We start from the raw sequence: 18,765 nt of genomic DNA on the forward strand, positions 1-18,765 counted from the left end.
TATTCTGTGGTTGGTTCAATATTCAAATTACCATATCCCGAGTAAATGTAAACTCAAAATCCACATCAACTTACATTTATATTTGAAACCCAGTGATTCAGTAACAACTGTCACTTGCTAAAGGCCCAAATATGGGATACAGTGTGTTAGCTAGCCCCTTGAATGACGATATAATGAGAGACATGTTTTTTTTTACTATACATGTACACCAAAAAACTTTTTTACAAAAACATTCAACGTTACTGGTCCTTGTGGAAAGAGGCATACTTTTAACATGTACATGTATAAAGTTCAGTCATTGGTAACTTTGCTGTGTACAAATACTGCTTGTAGGCTAAAACTTAAGAGACTATAAGCAATTACAATGCACATCTTTCTCATAATAATATTTGTTTATCTAACAAAATGGGTAAAAGTATTACAAAATAGAATTCATGTTCTAATACATTTTTCTAGAAGGAAACTGCATGGATCAGTTTACTAGGTTCTTTAACCCTGTAACCTTGTTACACTGGGTGTGTTTGAAAAGCTATACCATAGCAGATGTTTAAACTTAAACATCATTGGACCTATAATCTGGTTTTTAATAAATCAAGGAATTTTTGTAGTTCATGTACGTATATAATTGGGAAACAAATGAATTCTCTTTAAACAGCATTTAAATGAAGAAAACAAAATATCACTAAAACAAATTCAAGAACATGGACATTTTTCTGACCATTCATGAATGTATTAACATGAATACAACAAATTAGAAACAAAAAAATATTTCTGTTAATTTGTGTTTCATGCACATCAATAACTTGTACTTGCTGCTAACACTTCAGGTCAAACATAATCAGATCATTTTGTAAGACTCTATTCTAAACATGATGATCTATTCAGGAGTCAGATGTTTTTTGCAATATGCTCTGTAAAATATTTAAAACTAATAATGTCAGTTACTAAGATAAAACAGCTATTGCACTTCTTGACTTAATATCTAAGCAAATACTTCTGTTGCTGCAATTCCACCATTGAACATCACTACAACATTTGAAGGGAGTAGATGTTTAGGTATGTAATTCTCTATCTGGCAACTCCACCATTAAGAAACACTACAACAGGTGCCCTATGTCAATATTTCCATACATGATTATGTACACAACGATCACTGGCCTAGAGCAGACTGTTTAGTCTGCATCTCCTTGACAACCATAGCTGTGGGTGAGCGATCGGGCATGACGCCATGGTTCAGTGTCGCCTGATAGGCGGCAGACGTGTCTATTTTTAGAATTTCACGTAACGCCATCGTAGCATAGCAGGACTGTGGCAGAGATAATTCTATTTTCAATGCTTTTATGGTACCATCTGTTAAAAAAAAGTAGACTATTATAAGGAAGGATATTGAGATACATGACTCTATAAAAGGGTATTCACTGATAGTGTTGTCAATGATGATAAATGATTTTACACTGATAGTAATCAAACCGATACCCTGCATCAAATTTGGATTGCCCTATTTACTCATTCAAATACTATTGTCATTGACGTCAATTTCTCTTATCGATAAGCATAATCAAATGTTGATTGTTGTTTAATTTGCGTCTTAGGTTTTTTATCAAAATGTCAATTCATTAAAATGAGTTTCATTCAGAAATCAGAAACATCAAATAAAATCAAGTTCAACACTTTCTTTGTTATTGATAGGAATTGTGTTTCAGTTATCTCAATACTTTGATTGCAAAGTGTTAATGACAATGAAATAAACATGCAACAAACCTGGATCGGAGACTGGTTCTGGTTTTTTCTGCAGAAGGTCAAGATCACTTTGGGTCAACTCCTTAGTAACATCTGAGTACATGTAGGATTGCCACATTAAATCCTTGGGTAGTATTATTAACCTCCTATAAGTACCTGGCAAAGCATAGTTTCTGCAAGTCAAAAATAACATTTTAATTTTTTTTCAATACTTTTTAAAACATTCAAAATTTGAGACAAATTTGTAAGCATTGATGTGTGAAAGATCTTTTATATGCAAAAATGACTCTAAATAAGTGTGTATAGTTATATTTGAAAGCTACAGTAAAACTAATTTAGTACGAACACATATATAGCAAATTCTTGGATATAGTGAAGTTTTTTATCAGACCCTGGAAATTTTTTTTTTTCAAATCTTTGCATAACTTTATGGTAAAACGAATTCGGATATAACAAATTTACGGATATAGCCAACTGATTTTGAGTCTCGTGGAGGTGAAAATAACAAAATTTAACACGTTTATAACAAATTCATTACAAATTAAAAAGTCACTCTACCATTTAACATAATAGTTTGAAAGAATTTATTTTCATATAATTTTTGTATAATTTTTTCAATTCACAATCCCATTATTAAAGGTATCAAAGTAATGTATTTGTATTTTAAGCCTCAATTAGCAAAAATTATAGTCTGGTGGAAGAAAACATGTACATAGTGAATTCGCTGTAGTTTTTATTACGAATTCGTTATTACGGATATAAGGAATTACGGATATAACGATGTTAATCCATTGGTCCCTAGGACTTTGCTATAACCAAATTTTACTGTACCATTATAACTGGACATTATAACTGCCTACTAACCCCCTCCTATAAAAAACTGACCCCTGACATGACAAGAAACTATTTAAGAACAAAAGACACTTACTTGTTGGAATGTTTTAGATCTTCCAATTTGAGCCCATCTTCAGCCATCAACTTTGCATACCATAAACCAACTGCAAAACCAAAAATACATGTAGCTTGGTTTCTACAATAGATATGTAGAGGAACAGAGCAGATCCTTAACCCTTGGCAAGTGAAAATGAACCGACAGGTACCATGATCATTTTATTCAAAACTCTAAATCATAACTTTTTTACCACTGGCACTTGAAAATTAATAAATGAATCTATCTGAGAATATCATTCCATAATACAAGTAAACATTGATATCTCGAAATTGGAAGGACTTCAACAAAACTTCGAGATATCCGGGGGTTTAAGATATCCAAAAAGGCTTTCCAATTTTGATTCTGTAATGTTCTTATATCAACATGTGTTTTAGTACCTGTACATGCTGAACTCTTCTACTACTCATAAATGAATAATCAAACATTTGATGAAATAATTTTTTGTGTGTATATTTTTTTTGTTTATGAAATACATATTAATATTTGTAAGAGCAAACAGAATAAGACGACCTCAAATCATCTTCACTCTCAACAGTTCATAACTTTGAGAAGGAAGAAGCACTTGCCATGTAATTTCTGAAATTTATCACGGGAAACATTAAATACGGATTCGAAAGTTTTAAAAAAAACCACATATATAAATAATCTAGAATCACAATCCACAAAACATTATTTTATATCATTGTGTTTGTGAACTAACATATCTTATATTAATTCATTACGCTCACAGCTATTGGAAACGACCAGTGTACGATAAACCGAAGTCACTTTAAACGCTGCGTGTTCAATACATGAACCATTTCTGTTGAACTTAGAAAAGTTTTCACATAAATCTTTGTATCTCAATAATGCTTCATTGTTATTGGAGCGTACATGTATGTGAAAAAGACATAAGCTAAGTTCCATTATTAATCCTTTTTCATAAAATTGGCAGTTATCAATATTAAATCGATTCTCCGTACACACTCTACACAGTCTGTTTTTTTAATTCATATTATCTGCAATCGTGGCTGTGTTTTAATCTGAATTTTATAATTAGGTACTAAATATACAAAACACTCAAGCTACCATTCTTATTAATTTACATCATGCAGTTTGAGGTACCACTAGTTTTGAAAATTGTAAATAAGTGTAAAAATAGCAGCGGGCAGAAATGTGTGAAGTACTGACACCAATTATATTCAGCTAAGCAGAAAAATGGGTCAATTTTGAGATAAACTAGGCAAAATTAGGGCTTCAGCCTATCAAAATACTTCGACATAAGCAGAGTATTCGTGATTACCGTATTCAAGATATTAGGAGTTTTTTTAAATCATTAACATAAAGAAAACTGTCTGGACCAGCGGTGAACTTCGACATATTAACCAGGGTATTCTAGATATCTCATGTTCGAGATACCGATATTTACCTGTATTTTACTTTTTTTATTTTTGCTTAAAAGACTTTTTTATTAGTGCACAGATTTTGATAGCAAGATTTTAGGTCCAGTCTGCTTAGCTTTTCTGCTCTTAGTTGTGTGAGCCATGCATGCCTACCTTCATTATCTGGGTACTGGACATCAAACCCTGGGAGTGGAAGGATGACATCGTGAATGGTGTATTGAGAGAGGGTTTCTGCTGTCACTACCTCAGGGGAGACCCTGGAACTTGTACTGCCCCCTACAACAAATCAAACACTGTTTATTTCAAATATAGAAACGGCACTATGAAATAACCTACAAAAGGGATTCCAATGAATCAAATAAATAGTGTATGTTCATGTAATTTATCTGCAATCATCTCTGAATAATTATTTCACAATAATAACCAAATGTTTTGAAAACTATAATTTAAAGTATATAAAGTATCTATATTGAATATTAATCACTCAGATAGATTTCAATACAATTTAAAATCAATGAAAACGTTCTTCAACAATTAATAAAAAGCCATAATGAAAGGAATTGAAAAATATTAACCTTCAAGTGATCCGTTTGCTGAACTTTGTCGATTTTCCTCTTTGAAAGCTACATCTTTCAAATCTCCTTTGTAAACAAGATCCCCAACCATTGGCTCCATCCCAAATTTCTTGATTCGATCAGAGGCTACATGATTCCAAATATAGCTCTGGTAACCATGTAGATATAACATTCTTGTGTTTCTGTGAATCTATCAAAAGTAAGATTTACAGTTAAAAATGTAATATACAGGTACATTCATATGTATGCTACATGTATCAACATTAATTATCTAAGTTTGAAATTAATGTAAAACAAATTCAAAGCTTTTAATTTCTTTATCCTCATAGATTTGCATTCAATAAAAATCTATCAAACTATTTTTTAACTATTATATATTAAAAACAAAAGCCCTGGTCAGATTTAGTAATAAAGGCAGTATATATATTTACCGTCCTTTATCTAAAAACTGTGACATACCATCTGGAAAGCATTGGCATAGTTATTTTCTCCAAACTTTATCAGTCCTTCTAGAAGTGCTCGCTCTATGTTGTATTTCCGTGGTAACACTTTCAACATCTGTGTGCAGTTCTTGTCTTTCCACCAATTCTTCCTACACTCTGTTATGAAATCCTTCTCTACAGAAACAAACATACCATGTAAACTGTGTCAATAGAAAAACATCGATCAATCTTTCGATCTTTCTTCATAGCCAAGTTTTTAAAATTTGCGACATATCAACATACCGCCTGGCCTTGGCTGTAGGATTAGCTCCCCTGCTTCTTTGTAGTTACTTTTCAACAGCTCTCTGGAGAGTCATTAATTTTGATACAGTCAAAATCTGTCCATTCATTCATTAATTCAATGAGTTGGTTGTTTTTTTATTAACAAATGTTTTTGTTTGTGGTAAATGTCCATTGTTTTGTTTTTTGGGGGGTTTTTTCAGATAAAAAATAACTCTATCTTTTTTTTAAATTAATTTCCAAGCTAACATTGCATAATTAAAATCAATATGGTATCATAAGATGTAATATGTCACATAAGTCACATTGCCTGAGAGAGAAAACATATGAAATTTTATTGCCATGCCATTGGATCATAACAGTTACTGTATAAGCATTTATTTTCGTTGGGTTTAAATTTTGTTATTTTTAAACCAAATACAATATCGTTGGCATTTATTTTCGCCATATCGTAATCCCTAGAATGCATTGCATATCAACTCTGTATTTATTAATGCTTGGGTTAAAAGTTCGTCATGGATTTAATTTCGTTGATTTATACTGCCAACGAAAATAACGAAATTAAATCCTCAATGAATATTTCTGCTTCTACAGTATGTGATTCCTATTCATGACATTATCAATTGAATACTTATGTAAAGTACGCTTTAACAAAACATGTAGAGACTTTTTGATACATACACGTACTGCACATCTGACACTCAATGTTACTCACTTTCCCACTCGGTAAGTAGGTATGGCTGTTGTTCCAAATCTTTGCATTCCAAAGTAGTTGATGAATCCGTTGGTCTTTAGAGACTGGAGAGCCGAGTCAATTACTTCATCTGTTCCCGTGACATCTCTAAAAGTTTCATAGTTTATTTTGAAATTAGTCTAATACTTATAAAACTTAAGTTTCAGTGTTTCAGTCGCACTACCACAGTGTACGTTATAATTATACAAATACTAATTTGATCTGTGTTCCATAAGTAATTTGTTCTAATGCTAAATTAAATGCAATACTCTAGACTAGTTCTAACATATGTAGTAGTTTGCTTAGTGCTTCAACAGAAATTTGTTTTGATTTATAGTACTTAATCAAGCAAACATTTGTTTTACTTTTTTATTTACTATGGAATCATTAAATTTCGTGGGGGCCAATTTTCGTGGATGGATAAAATTTTACAGGTTCATGGGGACGTAATTTCATGTAGTCTGATATATCTACAAAAGGAAATATGACTTTATTACCAAAATTTATGAATTCGTTGAGGATGTTATTTCGTGGATGAGAGGTACCCACGAATTCCACGAAAATTGAGCCACCACGAAATCTAATGATTCCACAGTAATCTGTTTCACGATGTATAAATTCCTTGTAAAAATGATGAACACAAATACATAAACATGTTTTAATTACTCTAAAAATTTGTTCTTAAAATACCATAATTTTCAGTTCCACTAGTACCTAAGTATTCATTCAATCAATTGCACTGCTAAATGCTAGAAAAATTTGGTTTTTTCCCAAACATTTATTAGACATACTGGTAAAAAGTTGATTTATGAAATTCCATACCTTAAGACAATGGTGAACCTGTTGCCACTCAGTTGACCTAGTTTGAGTGGCTGTTCGACATATCTGAAGTTGCCAAGCGCCATTTTGTAAAAATAACGGTTGGCCCCCACCAGCTTCTCTGCCTTGACCCTAAATTACAAAAAAATCATAATTATACGAGCCTAAACAAATCACATGATTTAATTTTTTCATCATACACACTTATAATATTTACTTTTGTAAAATATGTTTCCTTATATAAACCTATAGAATAGCGAAAAAAGTTAAATTCTGTGTGAACGTTTCCGTGACGTCACAATGATAACCACACGCATTCATCGCTCGACAGTTGCAATATTGTAATCGTAAAAACACAGTTACATTAATGATTCTGAAGATTTCCCTTCTCAAATGTAAATATAAGTAATAAACAGCAACGTTAAAAAGTTCACCAGGATATGAACTTGGTTGGTACGTGATCAAATTTTCTGAAAAGCCTTTTGGGCTTCACAAGATTTGATCATGTGACCGACCAAGTTCATATATATCCCTGTGAACTTTTTAAATTGCTGTTTATTTTTCAATTGAACTTAGATTTTGATGCTGTTTATCAAATGAATTTTATTTTATTCAAAGTTGCATTTAATATCATCAGCAGCTACACAGCCAGTTACACAGCATTGCTTAGATATCATCTTTATCACACCTGTGTTTCATTCTATACCTGTAGACAGTGACCTCTTGAGAAGTTATGGCCCTCTTGTCCTTGGTCCCCGCAAACTGGAACATGTTCTTGTTAATACTGTGTAAACCAAAAGATTTGGTAATAAGTCAAATACTTTTATATTATTTATGTAACTATTACATTTACTATTCCCAAATAATCTACATCTTGATCGAGAAAATAGTCGCCATGAACCAGAATATACACAAAAATCATGAAATAAAGTACAGTTGAACTTCGATATTTTAAACACTGATATATCGAATACAATGGATATGTTGAAGTGATTTGTAAGTCCCAACTACTTATTTTTTAAGTATTTTACTCTCGGCATCTCGAATACTCGGATATCTCAAAGTTTTTAAACAGTCCCATCTAGTTATAGATAACAAAGTTTAACTGTAGTTGCAAATAAAAGTTGGTTTACAGTTTATCTGCATTCTGATTTCTGGCTGTAAGACCTTACTGGAAGAACTTGGTGAGTTTATGCACTGCCTCCATAGTGTCCATATTTTCTTTGTACAGAACGAAGCGGCAGTAGTTTCCAAAGCCGGCCGGCCAGGGCTTACGTTGAAAGTTCTGCTGTCTGAAATGCTGACCTGAGAAGAAAAAGGAAAGATCAAAATGAAAAAATAGAATCAAAATGTAAAGAATATTAAAAAATACTATTTGTTTTGTAGAAAGTAATATATATGTACGATAAAACTTTTCAAATCATCAATCCTTCTACCTTTTACTATTTCAATTAAGGGATGTGATTAACAGAGACAGAAAAATGAGAAAATCAAATCAGTTGGGGTCTGCTCTGATCTCAAGAATGACTATTCTGACTTTCAAAATCTGCAGAAATAAGTAATTCTGAGAAAAAAATCATGTCCCTGCCATTACTAATTACTATGAATATTTAAGAACATCCTCTATAATGATTTGATAAACGGAGGAGTCAGACAGCTAAATAAAACAAATTTTTTTGTAGCCCGCATCTTATTCACAAGGGGCTGGTGAAAAATTGATGTTACATAATGAATGTTTTATAGAAAATAAAGAATTGATGTTATATGGTACATGCATAAACATGATAAATCACTGAAGTTTGTCTGAGTGTTTCAGGACCTTTCTCTTGAAAAATCAATAAAACCTGACCTGAACCCCAATGGCCGCCTGCCCCTTTAACTGAGATCCGGATAAATCTCACATCATCCTCTACAAGAGTATCAGATTCCAACTTCTTGTAACGCACCCTCACAATCTGGTGTACTTTTCCTCGGGTGACTTTATCAACCGGGGCCTAAAGTGTTTTTGAAAAATTAAAATTGAGCGATGTTTTAATGTATAAAATGTTAAAAAAAAAAAAATTAATATTACACAAAATTTTGCATATTAAATTATGTTTCCATCAAAATATGGTTGTAATGAATGGTTGAAATAAATTTATCATTCTATCATTACAACTGAAATGTCAAAAATTAAAAAAAAAAAAACATTATCCTCAATAAATATTCCAATCTTTTAAAATAAAATGAAACGGTTCAAATAAATACAATCATGTTCTTCACTGAAAAAACTTTTTTGATATCAGTGCTTACTTCATTTTGAAGGATGCTATAAAATACAAATCTAATGATGTCAAGCGTAAATAGTTCTTCAAATTAGTGAAACTCCAATTAATGAGCTGTTTATCCTTACACATATGTCAATGACGCGTTTGGGGTTAGGATTAGCATTAAAGTCATCCAGCTTCTCCTTCTGTTCAGGGGAGAGCACTCCATCCAACCCTGTGTCATCATCCTCTTCATCCTATTAAAAAATAAAATCAAGAAAATGAATTGTATCAGGTTTTTCTATAATATTTTCCATTCATTTACCGGTAAACGAATTATTGTGTATCCGTAAATGCATATATCTTGACTATATTTGTTTCAGTTCTGTTAACCAAACTTAAATCAGAAAATTCTAATACCTTCCAAATATTTCTCTCCATTAAATGTCTTATTCTCATATTTCAATGTTTATATAAGATTACAAGTATCTATATTGCCCCAGTCATAAAAATCAGACACTGCAAACTAGCTTTTAAAATAACAGCAATGTTTTTTTGAGTATACATGTACATGCACTTAAATACACATAAAAATTCTCAGTTTCTATTTTAACTTCCCTTTTATACTGTGTACATGTGCACATAAACATGAAAATTACATGAATGCGATCTAATGCAGCTTAGCTTTAATGTAGAAAACATTGCCCATGTTGTCCATTATAACATTTTCTCCTTCTTAAGGACCCTTGACAGCTTGTTACTTCTATTTTTTATGACAGTACGTCACAACATGGCGATTTTAACGCATTGTGAAACAGTTTATATCGCCAATTCTAGGTGTTTATCTCTGTGACGCAAAAGAGGATCCGGAGCTTCAATCTATTGACCTGCAGGTCCCAAGTTCGACTACTGCAGGAACTTTTTTTTCATGAAAAGCGGTAAAATAATAAAAAGTTGATTTTTCCCCTTAAAAAAACTGAACTTTTTCCTGTCATTTTTAATTCAAACACATGCTAAAAATCCATATCTTTGAGTAATTAAGAAGAATGGGCTTGTATGCAGAACTTTTCCCAAGTGTGGAGGACCCTTAACAAATACATGTAATTCTTGATATCTATACATCAGCATCACCTTTTCAAAATTCAGAGACTTTAAAGAATACCAGGCTGACAAATGACTTAGATAATGTACATATACAGTATAAAAACACTATCACCACATTTTCTCTCTACATTAAAAAATTACAAAATAAAATATACCACAGATAAGCAAACTCATACCAGTAGTTACAAATATTATAATAAAGCAGTTTGCTTTTTTTCTCTTAATTTGCACTGTCTTTCATGGTATATTCTTTTCTGTACTAATTTCTGTAGTGAAGCGTTTCCAGTTAGAATATGTATCAGCATACACAATTTCACATACTTCAGAGTTCAAATTTCATATCATTCAGGTCTGGTTTCATGTGTCAAATGAACAGTTTAAATCATTAATATTTTGCAGTTCTTTTTCATTTTCAATTGCATTGCAATCAAAAAATACATGTGAACTATCACAAGGATTGTAAGCAAGTCAAATATTTTATGAACCTTATGCACTTAAGGAGGAATGGGGCACTTTCAGTTTTGTTGTATGCAGTCAGTAACTGTTCTGAGCAGTTTAAAGAAAGTCAAGATTTTAAAAAAAAATCTGCGTCAGAAAGATTATCGAGAGAATAAAATTTTAAATACATAAAAATGTAAAATTTTCAGTACATTAAAAATTTCCACATAGATTTTGCCTACATTACCATGATTTTTATAGTCAACAGCTTGATCAAAAGTTTTGGTGAGTATTACATGTAATACATATACACTATGATTTGTCCCTAATTTTTAGGTCCAAATTGGTGGGGATGTGTATTGTACACCAGAGTGCACTTCATTTGGCAAAATATGGTACTTTCTAAAAAAAATAAATTAATTTTTACATTCTATATCTTACATTTCTTAATATTGAAGCTCAGTTAGTTAAAGTGTTATCTTGTGATTTCTAGTTCACTATTTAGAGAGTAGCTGGTTCTGTGTAGGTTTTTTTAAAAATTTATTCTTTAGTTAAATCTAATAATAATTTAAAAATGCATTTTATGACCAAAAATTGTAAAACGTGAATATTGAGAAAAAAGTGATCATATATTCAATATAATCTACTTTCATCTGTATCTACCAAGAATAAAAGTGCCCCATTCCACTTTAAACCAGGACTGTTATTTTCTAGAGGCCACATATTTTTTGTTTGCCATGCAAGATTGACATGACACACCCCAGACCCTGTGACATTGTGTACGCTGATATTGATACATACAGCCGGCATCTGCGACCTGTCCACCTCTAAGCTTGTCAGTCTCACTAGCCTCCCTTCCTCATCTATCTCATTCACTATGAAGTCTGAATACCTGAAGGTTGGCATGACAGTTTATTTAAATCATATCTTATCACTGTCATTCCATGTTTTGGTATTAAAATGAAAAAAAATGTACACAAGCCTGTTTTTTTAATTATTTTACATTTATATATTTATAATAAAAACAACAAAAGTGAAATATGGAGATTGAGTTTTTGAAGCAAATCTTCCATTTGAAGTCCACAAACCTTTGCTTGATGATAGCACTGAAACCAGGCGAGGAACTAATGTATTCAGTGATTCCTACGTCCCCCTCTTTAAGGAACACCCCCTCTGTGTCCCCTGGCTCCTCTTCGACTCCCTCTTTTTCCTCCTCTGTGTTGTCCTTGACCTCCTCTGTCTGATCAGATGAGCATTCAAGGGATTTGTCCAGGTCTTCTGAGGTTCCAACTGATTCTGAGGTCCCAATTGATTCTGAGGTCTCCTCTTCATTAGGACCTGCATCTAAAGAAGAACCTCCTCTTCCTCTACCTCTTCCCCGTCCTCTCCAGTGACCTCTTCCAAAATTTCTTCCTCTTCCTCTGCGTGGCATTTTGATTTGTGAACTTACGAATTAAAGCACCTGAAAACCAAACATTTTGCCATCATTTTACCAGTACATTTATATTTTGAAAAGACAATTTTTGTGGGATAGACAAATAAATCATACCTTAATAATATACATGATATACATTCATTCATTATTTGTATTTGTACATTTGTCTACTGGAATTGTTCACTTCAAATTATATGAAAGTACCCTTTTGGCAAATGATAAAGTTGAAGAGATGTGCTATGTGTTCCGAAAAGTTAATGGATAATAAATGCCAGTAGAGATTTTTCCATAATAAATTTGTATTAAGAAATTTTTACATTCTTGGTCATATTGTAACTACAAAAGTCAGTATTGTACATGGCATCATTATATTACAGTATATGGACAAATAAAAAACATGAAATTAAACAATAAAATTTTATTTGCTATACCAGGTTAGTATATACATGTATATAAAATGCTGGAGAAAAAACATACCCAGCAGAAAACATACATGTACCCATGACTTAAGGTATACTTTCTCCAAGAGAAAACCTACCCTGGAGAAATTGTTGGAGAAAAAAAAATTCCCAGGAGAAAACATACCCAAAAATTAGGGTACACATTGTAACCAGATTGTGAAATAGTTTTAAAAAACTTTGCTAATTAATGCATAAGGATACTGAAATATATGAATTTTTTAGCAAAAATATCTTGTATGGATCCTGCAATTCTTATACAAATGTATAAGTATTGTTGGAATACTTTAAAAATGGACTTGGACATGATTTGAGCTTAAAAATTTTAAACTTTATTTTACCAAATTTAATGACAACAGAATAAGATACAACCAAAATACAGCAATCTTGAGTCTTACCTTATATCCATTTTCGCGATGATCTATCTTTGCTTTTTTGGCAATCTCTTTTAAATCACAAATTCTTGAATATGCAGAAATTATATTCTGTATTATTTTCTATAATTTTTTTTAACCACAAAAAAATGACTGACACAAATTAAAAATGCTACACAATTTTCCGATTTTTGCAAATTTTGAGACACGCGAAAAAAAAGGATATACAGTATATTTAAACTAGCACTTGGCAATTATAATCAACATAAATAAAATTGATAATAAAATATAGACCTAATTGTATACACAGTGCAACCAGACTGATATATCACACTGCTACATATGATATGTAATAATATTATATTTTTTCTTCAAAAGTGACTCATATGTCTGATGATTCTGGTGTATTCTCTTTTGAGAAGTGAACAGGCTTAGCCTACATCAACTTCAGTGGATGGATTCTCTTTTGCCTTGAGAAGTGGACAGGTATAGCCTACATCCACTTCAGTGGATGTAGGCTATGCCTGTCCACTTCTCAAAAGAGAATAAGTCCGGTGTCAGTGTGCTTCATTTAAATGTAAACTGGAATTGACAAACTGCCTGGGTTAATAATTACATACACAACTGTACACAAGTCACCAGGGCCCATAATATATAACTTACTTACTTACTTACTTATTGTATTAGATCAATGAATGTAGTACTATAATCAATAAGAATTTTATAGCTTTACATCGACGATTACGATTTCTTAATGTATCCCAAGTCATGGGTATACGTTTTCTCCAAGAAACGTTTTCTCCCTGATACCGTTTATCATGTTTATACGTCCCTGGCCAGACAATGACCCAAAAGTTGGTATTTTTATATAAATAGAGAGGACACAGTGGATTTTCCCAACAGATGTATACAGCAAGTGGATATTATTGTTGCTTCAGTAATTAAGAGAGTATGGTTTATATAGAACAAAAACTGCGGTTCTTCAGCTATGACAATCCAAAGTAATCTGTTTAACAAAAGGTACTAATAAAAAAAGTCGCCACTTTCGCTAATGACAGCATGCTTTGCAGGTTTTGTTTGTTTGTTTGTTTTTTACCTCAACTAGTTTTGCAGCAAGCATGGGATCGTTTGCTGTTATGATTAGCATGGTTTGGGAACTAGTTTAAAGTGAGTTGTGCTGGTTCTCAATCCTTAAACAAAGCATTTTATTCATTTCGGTTTTCATTCATGTTCTGCTTTATGCATCTCCAACGTTATGTACTTATTACCAAACAAATTAATAAGCAAAAATCGAAATACATAGTTCTATTTCATTTGTCAGTTAATTGTTGCTTATTTATTTCTTAATAAGTAAGTTGTCAGGATGGCCGAGCGGTCTAAGGCGCCAGACTCAAGAGCGATAACTCTTCGCTCCAATCACTGGAGTGCGAGTGTTCTGGTCCACGAATGTGGGCGTGGGTTCGAATCCCACTTCTGACAAATATTTTTCGTGGTTTTTGTTTTCAAGATGCTTTGGCGGGTGACGCTGCCTTATTTATGATCAAATTAAATGAAAGAAAAGCGGAAAAGCTCACGTATCCCATACAAATTAAAATGACATTGATAAAAAGAAAAAAGTGGCTTGGTTTTGTTTTATTTACTCAAATGGCAAACTTCATGTCAGTCTGATTAAGCAAGCACCTACTAGTTCACTTCGTTGCAGGGACCCCTAAAACAACCCCTAAAACGAATTGAAATAGTAGGAACTGGCTTTATAGTCAGACCGACCTCACGGCTGAAAGTTATTCTTTTTAAAGATACAACCCTCTTCTATCATTTTTTTTAATTGGTCGTAAATCATTTTTTTTAATGCGAGAGAGTCTTCGTTATAAAAATGTTGATTTGTATGCTTTCAATTTGCTGGCTTACTTAAAGCTGAACACCATTCTTTTAAGAATCTAATTTTTGATGGTATTGTCAAACAACTACCACGCTCCACCACCACATGACAATGTCATACATACGCGAAGTGAATGAGAGGGTAGGCCTGAAATAGACAAATTAAGGTCAGACGACACGTTCCTCAATTTAATATAACTTTTTCCAGGAATTTGTTATTGATTTAGTACAACTTTGACACGCTTTCTTGCAAAAAATCAGGATACCTTACCAGGAATTTCTTCAAATTACTAGAATATTCAATCTTTTATATAATCTTTTTGAATTAAAAAATATACAGCACAGGAAAATTCACTATACTGGAGATCGCCAGGGCCGGGGGCTTGAACTCACGAGCCATTACACCTGCGCACCTCGCAGGGATCGGCCACCGCTCTAACCACTTGGCCATCTAGGTATGATTAAAATTTCAATCAAATTAAAATGATTTTAGATAATCATTTTACTGGAACTCTTTATAACGAGGAAATACAAAAAAGATGCTCGAGGAACGTGCATGTCGTCTGACCCAAATTTGATAAAGAGCATGACTCAAAAAAAATCCCCAGATAAAACTTCCTTCAAATATTCACATCTCTTCCTTTGTCAACCACAAAATTATGGAATCGGAATTTCTGATAATATATACATCTACATCTACACATTGCGTCCTAAATACAAAGTATCAACAAAATCCTCGCAGTTTACACAAGGAGTGAATACTAGACCAATATTACTTGTAGAATTTTTAAAATTACATGTACATAAATGTCCGTAAGGCTTGCATTAAATTTGATGTTGCTGGACAAGCTTGTTGATTTGTTTGCTTTCAATTTGCTGGATAACTTAAAGCTTAACACCATTCTTTTAAGAATTTTTAAACATTTACATTCTTCAGCGTCTTTGCCTGAGATAACACTATGTATCGAGTTTGTACTATACAGTCCAATAAATTCATTTGACGTATAATTGGGGCACAAGCGGGGTTTGCCTATTTATATTCAAATATTTAATGGTACAATTGGTGAAAATTATATAAATATAATGTAATAAGGAATCATTCTTTAAATATAATGAGGTGATAATTTCGGTCGGGGCGTGTTCAAATCCAATAAAGCCCTGATCACGCCCCGACCGAAATTATCACCTCATAATACTCAATGAATTTCTTATTCCTTAAAGGGGCATGGTCACGATTTTGGTCAAATACTATTTTTCTGTTTTTATTATTTATAATGCTTTAGAAATGCATTTCAAATAATCAAATGAAATTTGAGAGTCAATCGTAGAGTTATAAGCAAGATACAGGGCTCAAAATTCTTTATCTTGTAAACAAGGCTCGTGCCCTGTTTTTGTTTACATAGGTTCAATAAACCAGTAAAAAATCTTTTTCAAACTGATTTAATTGTCTATCATCTTATTCATGTTAAGCATAAAGAAACAGCTCCTAACGTTTTAAGTGCATATTCTGTCTGTAAATATAAATGCATCGACCTGTTTATTTGATGTTAGTATTCTTCTGGCTAGAAAAGTGCGTAAAATTTGATAATTTTATCGCGACAAGGTAACACGGCCAGGCACGATGTCCGGCCACTCCAATAAAAATAATCCGGTTTTTCACTAAATGGGTTTCCAAAATAACACCTGCAAGAAAGCTTGTCATAGTAGAGTAGTAAATCAATAACAATTCCTACATAAAAATGAGGAACGTGTAGTCCGACCTTAATCTCCATACCAAGTATTGCAAGCCGCCGCTGCTTAGTTACTCAATACAATTTAATATATTCAAGCCTATCAAGATCTAATCCGAAATGATCAAGGCAGACGTCGCTGATATTTTATACATAAAAAAATATTATAATATTACTACCATTAAAAATAACCAAAAAATTTGGCAGAGATTTTATTCATCATGGACAATAGAAAGTAACAAATGTGATAAATGTAATTTTTTTTTAAAGATATATCTATCATTGCAAACTGTGTATAACACAAAAACATGTGAAAAATGAAGGGCAGATAACTCATTGCTTTCAGATACCCACCAAACTACTAGCTTCTTTCATTCTAACTCATCAATGCACCACACATTTTGTATGACTTTTTGCCCCATCGCTTAATGATAGTTTAAATAATAAATAACATCTTAAGAACAAAATATTCGACAATATTTACAAATCAAACAACAACTACTGAGAATCCTGTAATTTCTATGCTTTAGCGATTCTCTTTGCTATAGTTTATGTCAACATATTTCACATACTTTGTAAATGCAGTATTATTCACAAAATGCCCCCACATCATGCACGTATATAATATATACATGTATATCAATATAGTTTTTTTAACTTTATAATAAACAGTAGTCATCTACAAGATTTCAAATAATTTCTATGATATTTTCCTGACTACATGGCATTAGTGGCAGGTCTTCTAGAAGTAAAATTTATAGCCAAACATTATTTACATTTTAATTTGAGATATTAATCAACTGCATGAATGTATGAAGATCTCTAAAAGACAGAATGGATATATATATCTATATAAAGCCTGACAAGCACCTTCTTTCCACAATAAAACATAATAAAGCAACTTCATTCAGAGCACAGCGTCAATATCACCATTTATAGCACTTTTTGTTATTCTGCACTTATAAAATGTATTTGTTCTACAACCGGCCGACACAGATGTATTACTAAATCGTTTTGTGTGCAAAACAATTTCAGGATGTCTTTTTGAGTTAAGCAAGACCAAATCCCTCAGAACATTCGTTGATAGCCAAGAGCAGCATTCTTTTCAGTTTGTCATATGTTTCATATGCAGGCAAGTCCAGTTGATTAAAGCTGCAAAAAGAAAAAAAAAATTGGGGGTTAACATAGAACATGGACAAATACCACATACTGTAGATATAAAAACTTAGTGGCACTTTCCTCAAGCCCTTTTAATACATATCCAATATCATTCGGACTTTTAATTGATACCTTATATTATTTTTGCCTTCTCCACACTAGTATTTTATGTATTTTTTTCTATAACTACCAACTGATCTTAGTTCAACAATTATCTACTATATCTTTTCAATACATGCACTTGCATAATAAAAAAGTATACTAGAAACGACTCCTAGAGCATTCCTTTTTTTGAAATATGCACGTTTGTTTATTCTTTACAAGTTATCCCCTTAGGATCTCCTACCATGTATGTGCCACTGGCAGTCTGTCAGTGGATCTGTCGTCTCGGTGTATCTGGAATTTCTGGTATCCATTCATCCCCTCCAGATAAGCAAAGCCTTGTAGAGGAACTTTGGACGTTCCGGTCACAAACTGCAGGAACTGGGCTCGGTCTTTCTGATCAAAGGAACGCAAGGCACGCCAGAACCATTGTACCTGAAAAATCAGGAGTCATGTTTAACTGACACCATTAGCTAGTAGCAAATTGACTATTCTTCAAGCTGGCTCTCTATTAAACATTTTGAGATGTTTTCCATCAAAATACACATTTAAATCAACCCTTACATCATATTTTCCAACATCTACAGTATCTTTTTCTCACAGCATTAAAGAATCCGAGTTCTGTAATCCATTTTTCTTGAAAATGTATTATGTTTTACATTTTCTTCTTTTATGAAACTATGTTTCTTTGAAAATTCCAGATTCTGAACATACATATATGACATACTTTGATAATCCACACTGATATCCCAGAAGTGTCTTATACCACCTTAAACTAGTACAGTAAAACTCGTTTAGTACGAACACGGATATTGCGAATTCACGGATATAGCGAAGTCATCTTGGATCCCCAGCTATGTAAATTTAATAAATTTCTTATACGGTTATAGCGAATTACGGATATAACGAAGTAATTTTT

General features: G+C 32.4%; 2 protein-coding genes and 1 non-coding gene across 10 annotated transcripts in view; 1 reads left to right on the forward strand and 2 right to left on the reverse strand.

Annotated features, from left to right (window-relative positions):
• Positions 1-692: 692 nt before the first annotated feature.
• On the reverse strand, positions 693-14,168 carry LOC105339887 (pseudouridylate synthase 7 homolog). 2 transcript variants are annotated; one of them, XM_066081462.1, is made up of 16 exons: positions 14,075-14,168; positions 11,800-12,173; positions 11,513-11,603; positions 9,316-9,426; positions 8,768-8,917; positions 8,096-8,223; positions 7,630-7,707; positions 6,927-7,055; positions 6,087-6,212; positions 5,375-5,436; positions 5,109-5,266; positions 4,650-4,839; positions 4,228-4,350; positions 2,669-2,738; positions 1,762-1,913; positions 693-1,350 (listed from the first exon to the last, which is right to left on the reverse strand). In XM_066081462.1, the coding sequence occupies exons 2-16, from the start codon at positions 12,141-12,143 to the stop codon at positions 1,151-1,153; spliced, it is 2,112 nt and encodes a 703-aa protein (XP_065937534.1). In that variant the 5' UTR covers positions 12,144-12,173; positions 14,075-14,168; the 3' UTR covers positions 693-1,150. The 2 variants fall into 2 exon arrangements, with proteins under 2 accessions (XP_065937534.1, XP_065937535.1); XM_066081463.1 differs by lacking the exon at positions 14,075-14,168 and adding an exon at positions 13,003-13,066.
• Positions 14,169-14,335: 167 nt separating this feature from the next.
• Trnal-caa (transfer RNA leucine (anticodon CAA)) lies at positions 14,336-14,457 on the forward strand. The gene is made up of 2 exons: positions 14,336-14,373; positions 14,412-14,457. It is a non-coding gene; the product is annotated as a tRNA-Leu (tRNA).
• Positions 14,458-16,782: 2,325 nt separating this feature from the next.
• The window catches only part of LOC105318881 (E3 ubiquitin-protein ligase HUWE1), a 55,700-nt gene continuing 53,717 nt past the window's right edge, over positions 16,783-18,765 (reverse strand). For all 7 annotated transcript variants that reach the window (XM_066081464.1, XM_034450616.2, XM_034450617.2 and 4 more), the window contains 2 exons: positions 18,091-18,281; positions 16,783-17,738 (listed from right to left, as the gene is read on the reverse strand). In XM_066081464.1, the coding sequence (XP_065937536.1) occupies positions 17,636-17,738; positions 18,091-18,281 (294 nt within the window). In that variant the 3' untranslated portion in view covers positions 16,783-17,635. The remainder of the gene's footprint in view (positions 17,739-18,090; positions 18,282-18,765) is intronic.

This window comes from Magallana gigas, chromosome 4 (genome assembly GCF_963853765.1).
Source record: "Magallana gigas chromosome 4, xbMagGiga1.1, whole genome shotgun sequence".
NCBI lineage: Eukaryota > Metazoa > Mollusca > Bivalvia > Ostreida > Ostreidae > Magallana > Magallana gigas.